General features: G+C 34.6%; 1 protein-coding gene and 1 long non-coding RNA gene across 4 annotated transcripts; one reads left to right on the forward strand and one right to left on the reverse strand.

Moving 5' to 3' along the window:
- Window positions 2,491–16,190, forward strand: LOC110272290. 2 transcript variants are annotated; one of them, XR_002363462.1, is made up of 3 exons: window positions 2,491–3,012; window positions 5,256–5,334; window positions 15,988–16,190. It is a non-coding gene; the product is annotated as an uncharacterized LOC110272290 (long non-coding RNA). The 2 variants fall into 2 exon arrangements; XR_002363461.1 differs by lacking the exon at window positions 15,988–16,190 and adding an exon at window positions 13,884–14,834.
- Window positions 16,778–23,281, reverse strand: LOC107643945 (probable alpha,alpha-trehalose-phosphate synthase [UDP-forming] 9). Of its 2 annotated transcripts, none has more exons than XM_021124355.1 (5): window positions 22,866–23,281; window positions 22,620–22,669; window positions 18,428–20,413; window positions 17,991–18,264; window positions 16,778–17,529 (listed from the first exon to the last, which is right to left on the reverse strand). In XM_021124355.1, exons 3-5 carry the CDS (start codon window positions 20,404–20,406, stop codon window positions 17,173–17,175), a joined length of 2,610 nt encoding a protein of 869 aa, XP_020980014.1. In that variant the 5' UTR covers window positions 20,407–20,413; window positions 22,620–22,669; window positions 22,866–23,281; the 3' UTR covers window positions 16,778–17,172. The 2 variants fall into 2 exon arrangements, with proteins under 2 accessions (XP_020980014.1, XP_020980013.1); XM_021124354.1 differs by having other exon boundaries at window positions 18,428–20,503.

Raw genomic sequence — 23,647 nt, forward strand, 5'->3', positions numbered from 1 at the left:
AACTCCACTAACCCATTATTAGGTAAAATGAGATAAAAATTTGAGATCCTTTCAGTAGAGAGAACAAAATAGATTAACTCACAAAATAACAAACTTTTAACGAAATAAAGAAAATAGGATAGACTAGTCCTTTTACTACCTCTAGTAAAACTACCCCAAAATCATAATTAGTAATAGTGTCTGATGTTGAGCAGAAATTAACTAAAATTTTAAATATTAATTTAATAATTCAATATTTTAACTGATAATTATGAGCCCAATTCAATGTTACCATCATATCCTATTATCCTATCTGTTAGCGTTTCTGGAGGAGGAGCCGTTTAACAAGGTAAAGAGTCTTCCTTGGCGAGGCGGCTACTTGACGGGTGCCAAATCAGTTGTTTCGGTGTCCACCTATTGTTGGGTCCTTATCCTGTTTCGTACTTCTCATATTAGATTCCTGTTCGTTGAGCCAATCCATTACATATGCTTTGCATGAAAAATAAATTATAATAAAATATTACATTTTTATAGTCTAACCTTTTTAGTTTTTATGCATACCTTATTGTTGAAATAATTTTATGAAACACCCTGGATTTTAACAAAAAAAATTATTCTATTTAATTTCTAAAACCTTAAAATTTAAAATTTTAATTTTTATCGTGTAATAAAATTTATATAAATATGCCAAAATTAATCTTTTCTAGTAAAACAAAAAACCCTAAATTTTTGGTTAATAAAAACGTTTAAAAATACAAATCATAATTAGATTCAGCGGATAAGTACTGAAAACGTTTAGTTGTTATTCCTCTTTCATCCTCGTTACTTCCTTTATTGCAGGAGACCACAGAATTGGCAAAATATCAGCACATAGCTAATTAGCTATTATTGCGATGCTCACAGGAAAAGGGAAAAACAAAAAACTATACATACCAAAAACCATGTCCCTTTAATTGTGAATTGTGCACTGGTGATACCAAAGCATATCCGGATCTGGAGGAGTGCCGAATCAGTGACACAGTCATGACAGGTTGGCAAGACAACTTTCTTTTCAGTGAGTTGACTTTTTGAGCCTCTGGCTGATGAATGCAAGTATATATGCAACAGTTGTCTCCTACCTCTTTGCAATATTTATAATTTTTGGACAAATTACATATTTAAATAAAATGTAGTCTAAAATTATTTATTTATAACATTTGTAAAATAATTAAGTTTTGATCTTAAACATAATTAATATAAGGGTAAACTCTTAGTTTTCAAAATTTGGGATGAATTCTATTTTAGTCTTTAATATTTTAATTGTCTTATTTTTATTTTAAAACATTTAAAATGACATTAATGTTATCCTATCATTAAATTTTTCATTAACACTTAATGAAATTGATGTATTATTAATAATATTTTATTAAAGTTATATTTGTTCAACTTCTTTTTTTATATTCACCCTCTCAACAAGTCCAAATTTTATTCTCTTACACTCTTTTATGCTATTAATTCTTCAAGAGAAAATTGAGGAGGAGAAAAAATGGAGTAAGAGAATGGAGTTTGAGTTTACTAAGAAAATAAAGGTGGAAGAGGGGTTGAGCAAACATAACTTTAACAAAAGCACATTGTTAGTGAGAAATTTGACGGTGAGATAATATTGATGTCATTTTAAGGCTTAGTTTGGTAAAGCTTTTACTTTTCAAAAGTAGCTTATAAAAGCTAACTTTTAAAAGATGGCTTTATAAAAGTTGTAGCATTTATATTTGGTAAATTAAATTAAAAATAGCTTTCAATAAACACAAGTAACAACAATTGCGTTTGGTAAAATAGCTTTTAAAATTTAAAAATACTATAATAGACATAAATGCAAGCATTAAATTTAAAAATTAGTTAACATATGAGGTTATATTAGACTTTTAAATTTTAAAAAGCACAAGCCAACTTTGAAAAGCTCTTTGTTAGGTGCTTTCAAAAGCACCCCTAACTTTTAAAAGCTACAAGCACAAGCACTTGGATTTTTATAATTAAATTTAATTATTTTTTTATGTTTTTTTCATTCATCTTCAAATAATATTTTTTGTCATTAATCTTTGAATTAGTAGACTAATTTAACTAAATTTAATTACCAAAATAATTTGGTCATATAATCTCATTGATAAAAAAAAATCTCTCTTCATTCCGTACAACCTTTTTATTGCTTTATTTTACGACTTTATTTAATTTCTTTAGATGCAATTACAACAAAGAAAGAATTCTTCGATCTTCCTTATTCATACCAAAATTTTTCCTAAAATTAAGAAAAAAAATTATTCATAAAAAAATAACAAGCATAATAATTAAAAATATATCTTTCATAAACTCAAATCAACTAACAAAAAGTTTTTTTTAACTAAGATAAAATATATTAATTTCTAAAAATTTAGAATAGAATACATTAGAGTCTTTTGAAAAATACGACAAAAGTAAAATGGGATACCCACATTAAATTTTAATAAATTACTAAATCACTCACCTTTACTAATTAGATAAACCTTTCTTATAATCCATCGCAAGTTTCATTGCCGACACGAATACTAGCTCCGCGGAGGAGTCCTTCTCTTCAAAAGCTTGAAGATTACTAGCTTGCTAAATTCTCTAGAGTAACGTTGCTACTAGTCTAGCTTCCTTCGTACAATATGGTCTCTTCTATCGAGCTCAAGTAAATCCTAAATTCCGTTTTCCTCCATATTAATTGAATCTTTGGGCAATCAATTAGGCAATGATTCATTGTCTCTTCAGCTTCATTGCATCTAGTGCACATATCTTAAATTCCTGGGATTCGGTTCCTGGGATTCGGCTATTGAGTCTGCTTCGAGTTGGTAGCCCATCATGAAAAGCTCTCCAAAGGAATATTTTCACCTTTGGCAGGCACTTGAGTTCCCAAGGCATGTTCCACAACTTTTTGTCTTGGCATTGTGCAAGGAGTTGATTTTTCGGTGGGTGTGAGAGTTGGAAGGACAATTTATATCCCGAGGCCACCGAGTAGAATCGTGCTTTTCTCCTTTCCAGGTAACTGAATCCTCTTCCTCTTGTAGAATTGGAGTTCGCAAAATTTATGCTGCTATGTTTGGGTTGAAGCTATTTCTGATTTTGTTTTCGTCTCACTGTCTGTTATTGTTAAGTAGTTGATTGACCCAAATGAGTTGTGGATCTATGCGAGCTATTTGGTAGTTTAAGATAGGACTAAAGTTGCTAATTCATGAATCTTCATAAATTCTGACCTAATAACCCATTCCAATCTTCCAATGTAGTCCCTGTTCTAAGATCTTCCTTCCTTCTAAAATGCTTCTCCATGCTCAAGAGAGATTTTGACCTGAGGTAACTCTTTGAAAAGAGGAATATCTATAGTACTTACTTTCGTAGAGTTTACTGATAAGAGAATTAGATTTTGTTAGAATCCTCTAGCTTTGTTTAGCCAACATAGCTAAATTAAACGCTTTTAGATCCTTAAATCCTAATCCTTCTTGTTTCTTTCTCTACAAATGATGTCCCATCTTATCCACTGCATTCTTCTATCTGAATCTTGCTGTCTCCACCAGAAATTCATAATTTTCTTTTGGATGTCTTCTAGGAGAGCTTCAGGTAGCTTAAAATATTTGAGTGTATAAATTGAAATTGTCATAGCCACAACCTTTATGAGTACTTCTCTACCACTAGCTGACAGTAACGATCTTTTCTACGCTTGTAGTTTTCTCTCCACTTTGTCCTTAATGAAGTTAAAAGTCTGTCTCTTTGATCTGTGGACCACTACTAGGAGGTCCAAATACTTATTCTGGGCTCCTATGTGGGGAATTTCTAATGTCTGTGCCAAAGAGTCACGAATATGGTCCAAGGTATTCCTACTAAAGAACACTGAGGATTCGGAGAGATTAACAACTTGACCATTGATCACTGTAGCATTCTAATATTCGCAGTAGCCTATCACATTCCTGAGGGTTCACCTTACAAAACAAAATGGATTCATTTGCAAAGAATAAATGGCATATCACCGAACACCTATTGTTTATTTTCAGCCCTGAGACTTCATTTCTCTGTTCTCCTTTGTGGAGCAGATAGGAGAATTTCTCTGCGCAAAGTAGAAAGAGGTAGGATAAAAGGGGATTGCCTTGTCTCAATCCCCTACACGGTTTAAAGAAATCATGTGATTGACCATCCACAGTAATAGAGTATGATACAATAGTAACACATTCCTTAATCCATTGAATCTGTTTTTCACATAACCCAAATTTCTCTATGATTTGGCAAATGAAACTCCATTCTATCATGTCGTACGCTTTACTCATGTCTATCTTCACAGCCATCTCGTATTCACCAAATTCTTATTTTTCAAAAAATGCATGAGTTCAATGCAATATGGATGTTATCGCTTATAAGTCTTCCTTTGATAAAACCACTTTGGTTGTAACTAATGATTTTATCAAGGATTCCTTGCATGCGATGAACTAGAAGATCGTATTCTAACTTATTGGCTGTACCTAACTCATAGTCTTTGTATTTTAGACTTTAGGGATTAAACAGATGTGGGTATGATTCAATGCCCCCAACATCCTGTCTCCAAACAAGAAATTTTTTATATCTTCACAAAGATCTTCCTTTATTACCTCCCTAAAATATTGATAAAATTTGGCAGAGAAACCGTCATCTCTTGGGGCCTAAAAGGGGTTAATCAAGAAGGTAATTTTTTAATTTCTTCTTCTAAGATCCTCCTTATGAATATCACCTGAATATCACCCAATGCTGACCTAGGATTGGATGAAGTGAACAGTTCTTGGAAGTAACTTGTTTCTATTTGAGCTATGCCACTCAGTTCAGAACTGGAATTTTTGAAACTGTCTGTTTTGTAAATTTTATTTTGTCTACAAATATTTTGGAACTTTGTATAGAAAAACTTAGTGTTCTAGTCACCCCGTTTCAGCCATTGCATTCCCGCCTTTTCTCTCCAATACTGCTCCTCATTTACATAAGCTTCCATTAATTCTTCTTCAAACTGCAGTACTTGAAGCCTATTTGCATTTTGCCTCTTATTCTTCTCCTGGTCTAGAAGCAATTTCAATTCTGAAATGTGTTTCTAAGAGTTATTAGTACTGGCTTTTGCCATTCCACTAATGCATGTCGGCACTTTTTCAATTTAATGAAAAATTTGAACATAGGAGAGCCTTCAACTTGAATTGTCCAGGCCTCTTTAATTATTGCAGTTGTCTACTCGTTATCACATCATCTTTCTTGAAATTGAAATCTTTTCTTTGATTTAGGTTTCTCCTTCTCGGTCAGCAGCATAAAAGAGCAGTGTTCTGGTCCGACATCGTCTAGGTGAAGGATGGTCGCTCTCGGGTACTCTCTTCTAAATTGAATAGATGAAAAGCATCTGTCAATCCTCTCTCTAATAAGATTATTCCCATATTGTTAGTTGCACCATGTGAATTTCATTCCTTCATATCCCATGTTGTAACACCCTACCACACAGAGTTTTACACCTAGGATGTAAAACAGAGGTGGCGAGGCGCTATGACCTCTAAAAGTATATATACATATATAGATAAATATATGAAAGGAAGTTTATAGATAAATATAAATCCTGTTTCTCCAAGTCAACTTCTAAGAGGGACAAAACATAATATATACAACATGGAGAATCTATACACATATATAAATATAAACCAAATACAAATACCAAGTTCCAAGATAGTTCTTCGCTTCCAAGAGTCTCCAGAATGCTCAGTGCGGTGCCTCTTGACCTGCATCTGAAAAGCAACAATATGTATGAAATGAGAACTGGAGGTTCTCAGCATGGTAAAGGTACCCACATAGTTAATATAAAAGGTCCCGAGGTAATCTTAGAACTTTGACACTCAGATATAAACTTAAAGGAATAAACTAAACTATAAATTTGGTAAAACTCTCTAAGGTGTCCAAGTCTCAATCTAACTTTAATTCTACAATTCACTTTCTGTCTCATTAAACTTTACAATTCACTCTCTATCTCCTCTAATCTAATTGTGATCTAACCCTTCACTTACTATTTCCTCCATTCCTCCAAAACTCCAGTGCACAGACAAGCAATACAGACAAAGTAAACATAAGTAGGATAATAATCACGTAGGCAAGCCCAATTAATGCACAATCAAACAAAAATAAACAAATGCATATGATGAATGCATGTCCTACGGCCGATGAGTCTCATCTGTCGGTTATAAAGCCAAATCCGACATGTTCGGTAGCTAACCTTAGACAGAACACCAAATACGAAGCAAGTAGGACAACGCTGGAACCCTTGTATCTTACCCGTGTACCCAGAGTAGGGGACAACTTCACCGTTGCCTCTCACCTAGGTGGTGTTACAATTCTCAACCCGGAGCAAGCGGCGACAGAACTTAACCCTTGCATCTTACCCAGAGTCTCGAACTCTGGATTAAGGATGTATTTTTGCAAAGCCATAGTCCTCCCTCTCAATTTGCAGCACATCCTTCTCCTCACTAAAGAAGAATTGGAATATGTTCCCTCCATGATTAATCACTTTAAATCTCTCAGGTTGTCTCCATATAGAATTCATTGCTGCCTCTATTGTTCCAGATAAGAACTGCCGATCTGCTAGCAATCTTCCTATTAGGCTCCTCTCGCATCTTTTTCGTCTTCCTTGGATGTCTTTTTCTTCAAAATTGATCACATTTTCCTCCTTCATGATTCCCACTCTATAGTTTCCTGTTGGTGTAGTACCTTGCACTGCCATACTTAATCTATTGACGTTTGATCACTTTGTTGACACTTGACGAAGCTTGACTGAAATTAGGATTACTCCACTAAACCCTAGCAGAGCACAGAGGTAATCCTATTAGGCCAAAAAATTCCTTTAGGGATATAACTAACATAAAGTTTAACCTGCAAAGTAAACAAAACTTAATTGAAAATAAATAAAATCAAATTAAATATTCTAATTACTTAAAATATAAATTAACAAACTACTAAATAATATACTTGTCATATTGCATTTTTTTAACAAACAATAAAATTTGCTAATATACCCCTTCATGTTACAAAACCTCAAAACCAATATTCAAAATTAATTATATTGGCTTGTCTTTCAAAGAACTAAAAATTTTATTTATTTTATCATCTGATACACTTATCAATTAATTATTAGATTGAAGGATAACTTTGAAACTCCTTAAAAATGTTATGGATAAAACAAATTGAAACTTTGATGTGATCTTAGTGATCAAAGGAAAAATCGAAATCAAACTTTGATGGAGCTGCAAACAAAGGGTTATGGAAACTCTGGAGACATAAGGGTGAAGTCTTTTAAAGATGTCTTAACAAGGAATGTTACTTCAAAATGAGAAGACGTCAATGACAATAAAATAACAGTGTATCCTTAAACAGTTAAAGGGACAGTTGACATGAATATCATAGAGAAACAAAAGGAGCATCATCGAAAAGTTAGCTATTCCGTTAATTACTGACGAGGTTATCCCATGTCTCCTCAAATATTGGCACATTCTTAGAGAGATAAAAAGTATAAAATCATTTAAAATAATACTCACTTTTGATTTGGTTGAAGATATGGAAGAAGCTTGAAAATCATCTTTCTTACTAAAATATTTTGGAGAAATAAGAGCGTGGCAGAAGAGGAAACAAATAGAAAGAGGATAGTCTGGATTGAGATTTTTAACATGTTGCTTCATGCATGGAATGAAGAAAACTATTGCTATGTGGCAAAAGTTTGGGAAACAACTATAAAGATGGAAGACAATTTTTTAGAAGGAAGCAATCGTAGATCAGCCAAGGTGATAGATACTTTTTGGGTGGCAACAATCCAAGGTAGAGTGGTTTTGGATCTGGATGGAGCAAAATTTGATATTTTTGTGATCAAGACATCGGCAGGAGATAGCAAAACCAACAATGACAATAACAATTTCGATAAAGGAAAGTCAACAAAAATGGAAAAACATGTCAAAGAGATATGCCCAAGTGAGAATGAAGAAGAATTTGTAGGTGCAGTCAATGATTTTTCAGATTATGATGACTCGAAAAGGGATATACAAGATGAGAAAGGAGAATTACTAAAGTTACAACACATGGAAAGGTTAGCACCTTGTAAATCTTCAAATTTAATTAGATGTATCCATGACGACAGACATATATACGAAGTGACTGAGAAAATACTATTTGAGAAGCAAGAAAGGACAAAAGTAGAAGATATAGAGAAAGTACAGTAAAAAAAAAAAGAAGAACAAAATATAGAGAGTGATGACATTGTGAATGGAGAGAGGAAGTGCCTGGAGAAGGGAGTAGGGACTGTTTGAATAATCATGGAGAAAGGGACCTAAACGTGATTAGAAGCAAGAAAGGATAGAAAATGAGAAAGTTTGAAAATTGGTAATAGAGTCAAGTGCAGTGGTTATAATGATGAAGAGGATATTATGTCTATTTTATAGGAACAAAATGAATCTGTAATACTGAAAAGAAGACAAGCAAAGCAGAAGAAGAAGCGAAGAAGTATGCCGAAATACTTAAGGCAAGGGTCAAAAAGTACGATGATTTTGGGGCATGGAGTGTGAGGGGTTGGGGTGTGAGAAGTAATAAGATTGGTTTATTTTATTAGGAGTCGTGGAGACAAAGAAGGTAAAAATTCATATGCAGCTATTTTCATGTGAAGTTGATAGTTGAGAACTGCTAGATAATTTGATATGTTTGACTAAATTGTTATCTAATAGTTCTCAACTATCCACTTCACATGAAAACAGCTGCATATGAATTTCTACTGACAAAAAAATAAATGATCACGAGTTTGATGTAGTAAGCTTATGAGGAGAGTCTGTTATAGTGAGACGAGTGAGCACTAAGGCTCAAAAGCGAGAGCATGTCTGTTATGTGGGAAGGAAATTAAAATAAGGGTGAATACCTATTTTGGTCCCTCATAATTTTTTCGAAGGACTACGAGGCCTCCGAAAAAAATACACGTTTTGGCCCCCTAATAATCAACTTCGTGAGACTATTTAGTCTCTCTGTCAATGATCTCTCTCTAGAACATGCTTATGTGACTCGTTAATCACTAATATATCCTCCATTTAATTTTTATAAGTAAAAACAATTTAAAAATCACTAATATTTCCTAGTTTTACATAGTAAATTTAGTCAATGTATTCGAAAAAGGTAACAAAAAAAACTAACAATTACCCCTTAAAAGACAACAAAACTCCCAATAAAAAGAATTTGTCAATCCTAGTTGGCTTTTAACGGATAAATCAACAGTTTAACATGCTACGTAGGCTTATTCCATTAATATAGAGAGAAAATATTGTCAAAGAGACTAACTAGTCTCACAGAAATAAAATTTAAAGGCTGAAAAGAGTTTTTTTTTTATTGAGGACATCACTGTCTTTCGAGTTAATTATCAAGAGTCGTTTAAGATTTTTTCTTTTAGAATAATAGACAACTATTTATTGTATATTTTGTTTTTTTTTTCTCCTGTATTTTGAATTTGTGGTTGCTTTGCTTTTTGTAACAATGCTTCACATTATTATCTTCACCTCTTGTTTTTTTAAAAAAATGAAAAATATCAAAAACAATTTTAATTTTGAAAAAATTAAATTGTAGGTATAAAATGTAACATTTGCCCTAAAAAATGTTACGTTCAGTCTTTTTGGTCAAGAAGAATCATTTAAAAAATCAAGTTAGTTTTATATTTTTTCATTCGTTTAATTATACTTTATATACACAAAAAATTAATAACTAATCAATAAGCTATGTCAAAATACAAAGTAACCTCATATTACACTTATAATCAAGTTTTATAATAACAGAATCAAACTTGAAATCAAGTTTATAATCAGACTTTATAAATAATATAATTAAACTATATTTTTACAATCAAAATACAATTAGAAATACAAAAAATGCATAACTAAAAATATTTTAGTGTTTATGCAAACTTTAATTCTTCTGCTATTAAAAAGTTAATTACTCTACTGCAAAACTTTTGTGGGAATATTTTTATTTACTCTCTAATATTCAAAATGTATTTTCGTTTTCTTTACTTGCACTTTTATTTCATTTTATTTTAAATACTAGCTGTTTTCGGATTTTTTTTTTTTAATGTTACCTTAAACTCGATACAAAAAAGATATTCTTATTGCTTCGATCAAAATTAATTGTAGCAAAATTCTAACCTTTTTTTTTTTTTTAACAAGTGAGCTCAACACAATAAAGTAGAGCGACAAAATCACAAACAAAGTCTCAAACATAAAAAACAACCAATCAAAACCTGAAAACAATTCCTAATGTTATCTCCGACAATACCATCAACAACCAAAAGGATCCAAACTACACCATTCTCTGTAGCTGGTCAAAGATCTGAGAAACATCTCTTCCACTCCGGTTTCCTTGTTATTAAAGATCCGCCTATTCCTCTCTAGTCATACATTCCAAATAACTCTCGGTCCACTTTCTAATCAAATTTTCGGAAATTTCTCAAGCCATTTTACACTCAATAGAACTCTATCAATACGATTGCAGGAGCGGCTTCTGAACCAAGTAAATTTTCGATCATTCAACGGTAGGTCCACTAACTGCATATCTTGAACCTAATCCTTGAACTCTTCTGCCGATGCTGTAACCTGTCCTGACCTTTCTTCTCTTCAATCTGTATAACCTCATTAAAGTCTCTCATATAACATATCAGACCTCGACCTAAACCAGCTACAAAACTCAGTTCCTCCCACACAGCCAGTTTCTCCAATTTAGTATGAGCACCATATACTAAATAGAACGTACAATTAAACTCATTTTTTAACAGTACTCCTTTAACACATAACCATCTTTTTTCCTTTGTAACAATTATTTATTTTAAATTGCATGTCATCCCACATTGATAACAGACCCCCGAATATGCCTACCGACTCTACAAACTCCCACCCTACAGCATCGCTCCCCTAAATACGCATTACATCAAACTTAGTCACAACTTGCATCTTAGTTTCAACCAACCCTAATATATTCACTTTTGCTTCTTTCTTAGTTCTTTCACCATACTCAATTTTCCAACACCCCCTAACCCCTTAACAATTAAAGAACGAAAAATTATTTTAAAACTGTTTTACACACCTTTTTGAGATTTTTTGGTCTGCATCTTCGTGCCTTTTCTTTCTGCTTTGCTAATCTCCTCTTCTGAGCTAAAGCCTCATTCTATTCTTGAAGAATTGCCATGATATCATCTTCATCGTTGTACTGCACGGCTCCTGATTCAACAGCCAGCTCCCACGCCTTCCTATTTTCCAGCATCTGTTCCTCTCGTTCCAAATCCTTACCATCGCTATTCCTCGGATTTTTAACACTAATGTCCCCGGCACTCCCAGCTCCGATACTGCCTTTATCAACCCCCCGCACCGTCCAAAGTTAAACTGTCTACAGGTGCGTCATCTCCACCTATAACGGGACCAACTTTCGGACCAGCAGCATTTTTCCGAGGCACTAGACAATGCACCGCCGCTTCCATGTCAACATCGCCGTCCATGGAAGAACGTAACCCCGCCATCGTCGGCGTTGAGTGATATCCTGACGAAGACACAATCTCCAATGGGAGCGTACCTCCGGTTGAAGATCGCAGCAGCATACACCGCTACGGCCTGACGGCACCGTCTCCTCCACTAGTCTGTCGCTCCTCGCTGGCTACGAACTTTCCCAAGCTTCGTTGATCTGTTGCGGCGTCAGACCCTGCGATCTCCCTTTCAACTTGATAATGAACCACGACGCATAACCCAGGACTCGGAGTAGCTTCGACCCAGTCAACCCTCGCCCGACTCAGATTTACCAGCCCATCTCCTATAGCCGCATCAGCATGAATGTTAGCATGATCTGGGCTTTCAACTAAGGAAAAAAAGCCCAAGCTCTCTCCTTTGGCACACCTGTTACAATAAACTTTTTTGGGCCTACTAAGAAGCCTGCTTTAGGTTTCTTTTTTTCTCCAACAATCCTTACTTTTCAGCCCATCATTATTATAATCATAGCTTTTTTTTTTTTTTGATTCAGCATCATTAATCATCAAATCATTATATCCCATAAAATCCTTACTGCCCTCTAAAACAGGATCATCCGTTTTCCTTGCTATACGAATTTAAATTAAATTGCAATAACTCCATTCATTCAAAATATCCTCTGAAATTACTACTCTACCCTTATCCGTTTCTTCCTCCCTTGGCACCGCCATCACCAACTCAGCCACCGGATCTCTACTTTCCACTTGTACCATGGCGCTCGAACTGCTAGCAACCATCTCACAAGCTTTTGGGAGATAAGGATTACCTACCTCTTCAATCTTGCACTCCACTCCATAACTCTCATGACCAACCTCTTTAACCAGGACATCGAATTCGCTAGTACCAATTGTGATGTGAATCCACTCGTTGATGATGTCCATGATACAAGTATCTATTTGCACCCGTCCCACACTGAATGAGAGGCATGATTCCGTGGCTTTGTCACATCCAATTACTTCTCCCCATTGGTTTCCTATTATTCTGAACGTCTTCGCTGACCATGTATGCAGAGGAACACCAAAGTACTCTAACCATACCCTTCGAGTTTCACTGCGCTCCTCCTCATCCTATCTCCATACGCTGTGAAACATTAACATGATTCTTAAAATTGGAGTCATATATTGAATTGGTCTCTAAAATTTTAATTGGACTATAAATGTTCCTTAAATTGATCTTTTTTGTAGGTACATATGGTTAGTTTGTTTCCAAGGTTCGAAAAATCGGACCGGTCATCAAACCGCTCTAGCTACTGGTTCATTGGTTTATTGGTCCAACCGGTTTAACCGGTGGTTTAACCGAAAAAACTGTTTCAGAATAAAATAATAAATAAATTATATATAAACATCATAAAATATAATTATAGTCTAATATAAATCTTAAATATCTTCCAAATTTAAAACATATGAAATCTCAACCAAATCCATATGATCTTATCAAAATACAAAGTTAAATAGTGAAAAGAGCAATGGTGCAAACAGCAATAATACAACTAGAAATAATCATTAATCACTCCTAAATTAATTCAAAACAATAACATAACAAATAATCACCCCTAAATTAATTTAAAACAGCAGCATAACAAAATCACTAATCACAAATCACAAATCACAAATCACAGATCACAAATCACTTATCACAAATTCAAAATTCAAAACACTCAGTGCCATAATTCCATAACAAAACAGCAGTATAAGTGCATAACAAGTTAACAATAACAGCTTAACAAGTCACTAATCAGTAATTACAAATTCCAAACTCAAATCAGCAGCATTACAAAAGATCCAAGAAATCACAAATCACAAATTCAACCTCAAATCCCTAAAAAAGTAACACAGACTCAACTTTCCACTATCCTCAAATCAGTAAATCAGTAAATCAGCATTGAAGGTAGCTAGAGAAAAGGTGGTTTTGAAACCTTACAACAACAAAATCCCTGCATATTATAGATACAGCTTTGTTGTTCTGCATACTATATATTTCTGATAGACTAACACAATCAAAACCCCATCACCAATCTGTGGATGCCTATCACCAGAAGCTTTACCAGTTCCACCCAAAGTCACACTATGCAAAATTGACACATTGTTACCAATTACTGCAGCTTCATCAACAATTTGCTACAGCATTTCAGCCAGTCAACAATTACAAAACAGCAAAAGTGCAAAACACAAAAACACCAGTAACCCTCTTCATATTCTTCATGTTTCTGTATCAGAGGGTGAATTTCGAATACAATAAAAAAACTTACTAACCAACAAACAGAAATTGCAATTGAAATACAATAAAATTAGAAGACCAGAATTAATTTAATTTTCATATTATTTATTTCTTATACTAACCAACAAACAGAGGAAGATGAGCAGAGAAAGTTCACAGAGGAAGTTCACAGAAATTGAACAGAAATCAAAGTTCACAGAGGAAGTTCACAGAAAAAAGAACAGAAATCTAAGTTCACAGAGGATGAAGTTCGTGTTTCTTCATGTTTCTTATACTAAAGAAGATGAGCAGAGGCAAAGAACAAAGAAGATGAGCAAAGGACGAGTCACTCACCTGGGTTCGATGGAGGGCTACTGGTGTTGAGGACCACGCGACGATGAAGACGATGAGAGGGCTACTGGTGTTGAGAAGATGAAGACGATGGAGATGGAGGGCTACTGGGCAGGGAACCAGGCGACGATGAAGGGCTACTGGGGCGGCAGGACCAGGCGACGGCGGTGGCGCTGACAACCCGCGACCGCGGCGACGATGGAGGGCCACTGGGCGGCTAGGGTTCAGACTTCTACTGGGCTAGGGTTCATTGATTCACTCACTGTGAGACTGAGAGAGTGAGATGAATGGGATCAGGGGAAGAAGGGGGGGTGGGGTGCTCCACGAGCTGGTCGGATCGGGTGCCTTTTTTTAATTTTTTTAAAAACAATAAAAACGGTGTCGTTTAGCAGAACCGGCCGGTCACCGGTCCGGCCCAACCGGACGATTTTTGGCCGGTTCACCAATTTTTCAGCGGTTCTTTCTACAGCGGTTTTTAAGAGAAGACTAGACCGTTTGCATTGCCGATTCGCAGTTAAACCGGTCGAACTGGCCGGTCCGGTCCGGTTTTCAGAACCTTATTTTTTTCTTTGTAGGGTGACTGTCATCTTAATAAATTTTTCTATTAGTTTTAACATTTTATATCTCAATTTGTAATTTTTTATTGCTTATACTTTTAATTTTATATTAGAATGAAATTCGTGCAATGTGTGAGATGATAAATTAATAATAGTATATAGTATTTTTTAATGAGTATTATATTATTTAAAAAAATAATTTAAATATATAAAAACTAATGTTAAATTTGGAGTGTGTTTTATTTAAAATATTTTGTAGTACAAAAGTTTTTTATATTAGAGTTGTACAAAGTTACATATTTATTTGTTGTTTTAATTGTCACATTTATTTTTGTTGATGGATTTAGTCTTCTTATGTGGTATTTGTCTTCTATTTTCATTTTCGGTTACGATTGCAGTTATTGCTTTCTTTTTCCTGTCATATGTTCTTGTGAAGACATATTTTTAATGAATTGTTGACTTTTATGCACTTTTTATTTTTTTTTTTCCATCTTTATATGTATGTCCTTCATCTGAAAATATATTTTGAATTTGTTTACTTTTTTTTCTCTTTAATTATCTCTTGATTGGTATGGCATCTTAGTTTGATAATATTAGTATTGGTGAATCTAGTTCTTATAAACAATAAAGAATATAAATGAATAATATAAATAACGCTTTGAATAAGTGAAATTTTTGTAATTTTACCTGATTTAAATTAGATAAATCTAAATGTTTCAAATAATTGTATTTTTGCATTCTCAAAATAAGCATCAAAATCACTTTATGAATCAATTTAGAACAAAATAAAGAAGGTGCAATCATAGTTATAGTAAACTAACCAAATTCCATAATCATATGTTAAAGGCACATATCCTCTTGTCTTTTTTTTTTGGCAAAGATTAGCCTCAGTCTCTTTATAATTTAGCTATTTTAGATACTAAGTTTTGATTTTGGTTATAGTGGCTCAATCCTTCTATAAAAAGGAGAATAAGATATGGGCAAATAAAGAACGATAATCTATTTTGACTAAATTGTGCAAGCAATACTTCACATGTAGAATAACAATTTCTATTCTGAATGTTAAAGAAGACAATCAACATTGTACATAAACTCATTTTTTTAAATGCACATTAATATTAATTGTGACTGTTGTAGTACAAAACTTTTAAAAAATATATATATAGAAGATTGTGCTGCTTGCAACTATTTCACAACTAAAAGGCCACTATTAATACAAATAAATAATCAATCAAAAATATTATTTAAAAAGGCATAATAAGAGAGGACTAAACAATGAATTCAAAAACTTATAGAAAATAACCTGTAAGGAGTTTGCTACACTGACATTTCTATCATTCAAATGTCAGTGCACTAAACCTGCGCAGGAACAAAAACCGTGCCGGATGTCGCTCTAGATTTCGCAATCGAGTTCCGCCAGAGTTCGACATCGCCATGGGTAAATCAAACCGCTAGAGGTAGCAAAAAATAGTGTGTTGGTTCGGAGAATGGTATTGGCTCATGGATTCCTCGGTTGAGGTACTGGGTGCCTCATGGGACCGCAAAACATGGCGAAAAATAGTGTCTTAGTTTGGAAAATAGCAGTAGATCATGAGTTCCTCGGTTAAAGTACTGGATGGCTCATGAAGAGGCGCCAATAAAGAGAGGGTTATGACATCCATGTTTTTACAGAGTAAGAACAGTAGAGATGAACAAAGAACTCCTTTTATTTCATTGAAAAATAATTTATTTTTTTATTTTTTAAATAATTTTACCAAATAATCAAACATTACTTAAATCTATTGTATAAAGAGTTAGTATCCACTTTTATATTTTCTTTTATCTCTTAGTGAACTAACTTATTTACTTTTGTCTATTTACAAAAACGTAAACTTCCTTGTTCATTATGTACAATACTAAACATTGATATATTGACTCTTGGTTTTATTTGACACTGTAGTTGAACCTTAATATAAAATTTGGGACACAATTTATTTCGAGAGGCAATTTTTACTGTTTTATTTTATTTTTTTACTAAATTATAACTAGAAAGCTATTAAATTATGGTACAAAATTTATTTCAAGAGGCAATTTATTTCTTTGAGCACACAACATAAGAAACAACGCATTTAGTGTAGACTCAGTACGCTGATAATTGATAACCAGGGCACCTAGACAACTGTGTGTCTGACTTTCGGCTATAATGTGTTTAAGTTTAATAAAGACAGTTCAAGCATCATCTCCGGCACTCCCATTGTGCTATAAGCACTAAACAAAATATACACAATGCAGCATGGAAATCTCCACAATTTACACTTTACTCGGTGAAAAAAATAGGGTAAATAATTCATGACTCGAGATTTATTAATGGTGTTCATCCTTTATAAACCTTTCTAGTTCATACCGAAGCTAGAATGCCTAGATTTTGTTACTACCTACTAATCAAAACCAATCACTGTAATTCCCCTAATTATCACTATCTAGAACCTAAAGCTGCAGTATCCTCTATAATCAAGACTAATTTCTTGCAAGAAAACGAAAAACGAAAAATATAGTCACACTAAATCAGGCACGTGACCAATATTCTCAAAGCAAGATTTTTCATTTTGAGGAGGAGCTTCTGCAGAAAATGCTGTTAGAGGCTCTGAAGCAGTACTAAGAGCTTCAAGTAGCATCGTCACCTCGGCCGTATCATCTAGGTAGTACCTCGCCTTGCTTGGTTTCTGCCCGACGGTACATGCAAAGATTTCTGGTGCTGCAGAGGTGTTTGCATTATAAGATTTGGTTAATATGGCCTCAAACATGTTCTCGTCGGATCTGTCATCCCCAATGCACAGCACAAAATCTGGGGATTTTCCAGCACTGGCTAGCTTAGACAGCACGTCTTGTGCAACTAGCCCTTTTGTAATTCCCTGCAAAGTTGAATTATTGTTGGTAAGCCAATACAACCATGCTACATAACCCAAGAACAACAAAACTTCAAATGTTCGATGAAAGTTACCCACTAAAGATCATGTTGCTCAAATGCTGAAAAATTTACCCACTTCTAGAGTGGATTCGTCAATTGAAATGAGCCTTTTGAATATACTGGACAAATAACAATTTTGACAAAATGAACCTAAAAAGATCTAAACAGCAGATATGTTCCGTTTGACAAACAAAACCAAACGTTTAGTCAATTTATTTGTATACTTATATACATTTGGTTTATTTTATCAAATAGAGCATATCTTTGGAGGATCATTTTGTCACTTGCATCTTTTGAAGTCCATTTCGTCAAAATCATAATATTTAGGGGTACAAAATGGCTATTTACTCTTTTTTTTTTGGGGTACTTCACTTAGGTTGAGATGAAAAAATAGGATATATATACCTGATGCATGACTTCAACAATATGCTGTCCCTTCTTAACAACCACAGGCTCATTTGCAAGAACACTCTCCAGGTGATCCAAAAGCTCCATGGCTTGCCAAGATCCAAAATTCGGGTCGGCATCATAGTAATGCCACACCAAGGCACTCTCTTTGGTCTCTATATACGAGCCATCAGTGGCTTCGGTATACGACCTCATCACAGGTTCAGCAATCTTTTTCCAAGCAAAATCTGTGCTTATGTGGCTCATTTCCCAGCTTGACTTGTTACCCCACCTATGGCACAGATCAAACAAATATATTGTCAATCTAGACAACATGCTAGCAAGTTCTTTATAATTGTTTTTAAGAGGAACGTATGGGATTGATTGAAATCAGTTAAGCGATGCCATTATTGTTAGTAAACAAATTGAAAATGACAAACTACAAAAGCACTAACCTGATAAAATAGCCATGTTCAGCTGCGATACCAAGATTCTTGCATTGATCAAACCAATCACCCAATGAGGATTTCCCGCGGCCACTGACAATAAACACTGTATTCTTAGGATCACTGCAAAGATCATTCAGCACCGATATAACCTGAGGGCTGGGTGATTTATCAATGGAAGATTGAGGTACAACTGTGCCATCATAATCCAAAAAGATTGCCCTGTGACTTGTACGTTTATATGCAGAGACAATGTGGCCATCCGAAAGCTTCCTGAAATTGGGAGAGAGGGACAAGACTCGATAATTCAGGCCGAAGCCGAGGCCCCAATGGTTCTTACTACGGTGATCCTTGCATGACATCACAAGATCTTGTTCAAAACTTTTAGCCCAGTAAGCCACATCATGAGAACTAACATATCTATAGTGCTTCTCATGCCGCAAAATTTTCTCTGCATTAGACATTGTAACAGCCGAATATAGAGCATCAGCTACAGCACTAATGTCCCATGGATTCACCCTGATTGCTCCACTGAGAGATGGGGAGCAACCTATAAACTCAGAAACAACAAGTGCACTCGTCCTCTCAGAATCATGGTCGATTTCTAAAGCTTCATCCATTTTAGGACTTCCCTGCCTGCAGACAATGTACTTGTACGGAACCAAGTTCATTCCGTCGCGCAACGCATTCACAATGCAACATTCTGCCATAGCATAATAGGCTGCCTTCTCATAGAAAGGAACATGGCGATCGATGATGATGACAGGTTCATAACCTTGAAAACCAAAAGTTTGATTTATCCTGTTAGCAGTGATGTATGCCTCCTCCTTTGCATCCTCAATATCCTTGCTAGAACCCCTCAGTGGATTCAAGATTTGGACCATGACCAATTTGCCACGAAGTGTCGGATATTCCTCCAGGAGTTGTTCAAGGGCCAAGAGCTTTAAACTTATACCTTTAAATATGTCCATATCATCAACACCAACAATAAGTTGTTTCCCCTTGAATTGTTCATAGATTTCTCTTGCTTTGGTAGTAGAAGAAGTATGGTCTAAGACAGATTGAAGTCTTCCCATATGAATCCCAGCAGGTAATATTTTGACGTATATTGTTCGGCCCAAGTACTCGAGCCCAATGTAGCCCCTCTTGGACTCGTATTCCAAGCCAAGCATTCGACTGCAGCAGGAGAGAAAATGGCGAGCATAATCAAATGTGTGAAAACCAATTAAATCTGCATTTAGCAGAGCTTTCAAAATTTCACCTCTGACCGGCAGAGTTCGATATATCTCGGATGTAGGAAAGGGACTATGCAAGAAGAAACCAAGCTTGATCCTGCTGTAACGCTTTCGCAGGAATGTTGGAAGAACCATTAATTGGTAATCATGAACCCAAACATAATCTATGTCCGGGTTAATTACCTCTGTGACTTTATTTGCAAATATCTTATTGGCAGAAACATAAGCCTGCCACAGTGTCCTATCGAAGCGATTGCTATAACCTGGATACATTGGCAGCATGTAATGGAATAGAGGCCATAAATGTTGCTTGCAGAATCCATTATAGAACTGATCCTCGATTTCGGAAGGAAGAAAAGTAGGCACACACTTGAATTCCTCCAGCAACTGATTAGAAACTTGCTCTTGCTCACTAGCATCAACATCAACCGTCAGAGATCCCACATAAACAACATCAACTTCAGGAGGGAGACCATCTTTTAACTGCCAAAAAATTGAGTCCTTGTCATAACTGAAACTCCATTTTCCAGAAGACTTATCCTTCTTAGCATCAAGAGGAAGAAAACTTGATACAATAATTATCTTCTGACGCTGTTCCGACTGGAAAGAATCCTCACTGCTTTGCTTGCTTTCTACGTCAGAGATAACTCCGGGAACAGTCATAACTCGCGGAAGTGCTCTTGGAGTTTGAGGGGTGTTTAAAATATTCCCTGACGCTAAGTCCAACAAATTGGTGTATGATCTTGCCACCATGGTTAATCTGAACCCCAGTTTTCAAAATTTGAGTATAGAATAAAGTATGAAACGGTGTCAACTAATCTCGAATTAATTACCAGAGAAAAGCAAGAACCTGCGAAGACACAAGAAATAGTTATAGCTATATAATGCAGCGGCACAAGACACAAGTACCAACCGCATCAAACTTCCCAAGTTCAATTAATATTTAATATTTAACTTTCTCATTGATGAGATTATAAGTCCAACAAGTAAAAATATCATTGAATGCTACAATACAAAGAAAATTTTACAGCATTATGAACAAGCAATCACAGAAAATTTCCTCACCAAGTTTGCAGCACGGCAATTCAATTCAATTACTGATTCAATATCTATTTAAAATGCAAGAAAGAGAAAGCTTCAACTTAGTTCCCATCTACAAATAAGAAGCATCACATTGCCTCAGGTAATACTTTGCTCAAATTGTAACTCAATGTTAAAGAAATGAAGAAAAGGCTACATAGATAACCATCACCACTTAGTATTATGATTATGAACCTTCTGGTGATAAATTTTCTTTCAAAGCTTCAAATTCACAAATAACACTAACTGGACTCTCTTCTTAAAAGAGAAGAAAAATATTCCAGAAAATCTAAACATGGGTTTAATTTGGTGGTTCTGGCACAACTCTCAGATGATCCGTTCTATACACTTACAAGCAGATTCAATCGGACAAACACATAATCACAAAACTAGAAAGGGAATCTAGATTTGAATAAATTGATGCAGTTAATCTCTGGAATATCCCATTGTATGGTTGTACCAGATCTTTGCATCACTGGATTCTATACAAGCACAGCGATATTTTACTATATATAATTACTCAGTACAAAATATTGGAGTAAAATTTAGCTAACTAAATCAGAACATGAAAGGACATCTGCATTAAAAAGTCTGATTTCTAAAAACTCGTATAAAGACAAGGAAAGTTGCTCTAATAAATGCGGCGGATAAGGAGTAACACTACATCCTTATTCTAAATTTTCTTAAAATTTCTTTCCCTGCAAACGACGAGCTAATGTTGCTCACTAGCTGCTCCTAAGTAAATTTTTTCTTAATAAAGATTTATATTACAAGTTGTGTTTCCCATTCTTCATACACTTTTAAGACTCCCAAGAGCTGTAAACTCTAGAATAGAAAGAACTTCCTGCCAACGTCAGTAGTATGTCACTATACTTTCAACTATAATGCAGAAAAATTCAGCTTAAAACATTAAAATACAAAAATTGAAACAGAAGTATTCAAGAAATGCATATTATAAAGCAAGATTTGTTACCTAAAGTTAACTCAAACTCATGCAGCCTATATCAGAAATATCCCTTTAGACCCAGACTCTAAATCATCCAACTTGATATAAGGACAGAAAGTTTTTATTGGAAACACAAAATTATAGAACTTATATAAGTGATTTTCCATCAAATCGTTGTATGAAAAAACCACCAACCGTAATAGATTGCGCAAACTCGTGCACATCTCTTTTCAAATACTAGCCTATCACACTATTTGTCAATGCCAATCATATGAAGCCTGTGAATGAGAAGGCGTTACCGTCAGAGACAGCTAGACAGTACAGCCTATCAGGACCTAGCAAATGCGAAATTTCCGTAACACATTCCTATGCATATCACTCAATTAAGGAAACCAACTTATTGCTTTCTTCATTTTGGATACTAGATAAATTCATGGAATCCATCTACTCAAAGTGTTCCTGCATAGTCCCTATGCTTAATACAGAATACTTAACAACCAAACATTGTCCCCATAGTGTCATGTCAATATTTATTAGCAAATCATAGTAGCAAAATTCGAAGCACACATGCTACACCTGAGTTGCAACTACATGAAATTGCGCATGAGGCTTTGTTTGTTAATGCATAAGAGACACAATTCAACAGCTGCACTTCCCATTTTTTTCTTCTGTTTCCATTCCAAACCTCTTTAAAGTGGTTTCATTTAAACTAAAGTTGTCGCTATGCGCGCAAAGCGTAGCATGTCGACAACACCATCAATTTTGTAGCACCATGATTCATGGCATTCATGCACATGCAACACAATCATGCTTTCAACTTTTCTTTTCTCTCTCAGAAAAGATACTTTATCCAATTATCCAAAAACTCCTAAGGCAAAAAATATCGAAAATCCACAAGACCCAAATAGCAAGGTTAAAGAAAGAGTAGCAATGTATTTACCTGAAAGCTTAAAGATCAAGAATCAGTGACTGTACAGAAGAATCATCAACCTGATAAGCAAAAAACAAGAAACAAAATCAGATACCAAAAAACCCATGGGGATTATCATAATTTATTTCTCCCTATGTGCCTGATGAGGAAGCAACAGGAATATGAAAAGGAACGTTGGTTATGTCGTAGGAGAAGAAAATTCAACCCAAGTACAAAACTAGTCAATGAAAAATCACAAGTTTGACACATTCTTACCTTTCTTCAAGACCCTCTCTATGAACAGAGAAACAATGATGAGAATATACAGTTCGAGATGAAGAAAAGAATGAATGAATCAAATAGAATTCATGAATTTTGATGAAAAGAGGGGGAGGGATATGAGAGCTATGAACAGAAGTGAAGCAAGAATGAAAGAATTTTTTGTCAGCAAAGAAAAGATTTCTTTATTTTTTAGACAATTAAGTGTGTTAGGTTGGAAGCTGGTGAGGTTTGTGGGAGTTTTATGAGTTAGAAACCAACTAAAAGAAACACACAGAATATTTATAATATTTTTTTAATAATTAATGATGATTATTGAGTTGAAAAATAAAAACTGGAAATTATGTTGGGATAGGATTTTATTTTATTTTCTTTTGGCTCCGTTTTGTTTTTTGGGAGGATTTGAATTGCTTTTGTGTTAGCTGGAGAAAGTGTTTACATTGATTCAACAAAGGATGCTGGCGACAGATTAAACGTTAGAAAGTCAAAAAGGGGAAGCAAAGATACTGCTTGCATTTAAATATAGTAATAATAATTTTAATAATTTTGTGGAGACAGAAAATCATCCTAGTTGGATTGCAATCACCAAGATATGTTTTTTATGTCCAAATTATTTATATTTATTATTATGTGGCGATACTTTTTTTATAAATTTAATATTTATTTTTCTTAGAGTTCTGATAGGTATATATATTCTTTCCGTCTTTTTTCTTACATATACATACAAGACATCATATATCAACAGAAATAATATTAGATACATATTGAAAATTAATTAA

Source organism: Arachis ipaensis, chromosome B05 (assembly GCF_000816755.2).
Source record: "Arachis ipaensis cultivar K30076 chromosome B05, Araip1.1, whole genome shotgun sequence".
NCBI lineage: Eukaryota > Viridiplantae > Streptophyta > Magnoliopsida > Fabales > Fabaceae > Arachis > Arachis ipaensis.

Bases quoted from the DNA above. Each gene is read 5' to 3' on its own strand.
- LOC107643945 (XM_021124355.1), bottom strand. From the start codon at position 20,406: ATGGTGGCAAGATCATACACCAATTTGTTGGACTTAGCGTCAGGGAAT. The intron at 18,265-18,427 runs GTTAGTGCTTTT...TCTGTGCCATAG, and splicing joins GAACATGGCTATTTTATCAG to GTGGGGTAACAAGTCAAGCT. The intron at 17,530-17,990 runs GTATATATATCC...TCAACTTTGCAG, and splicing joins TTGTTGAAGTCATGCATCAG to GGAATTACAAAAGGGCTAGT.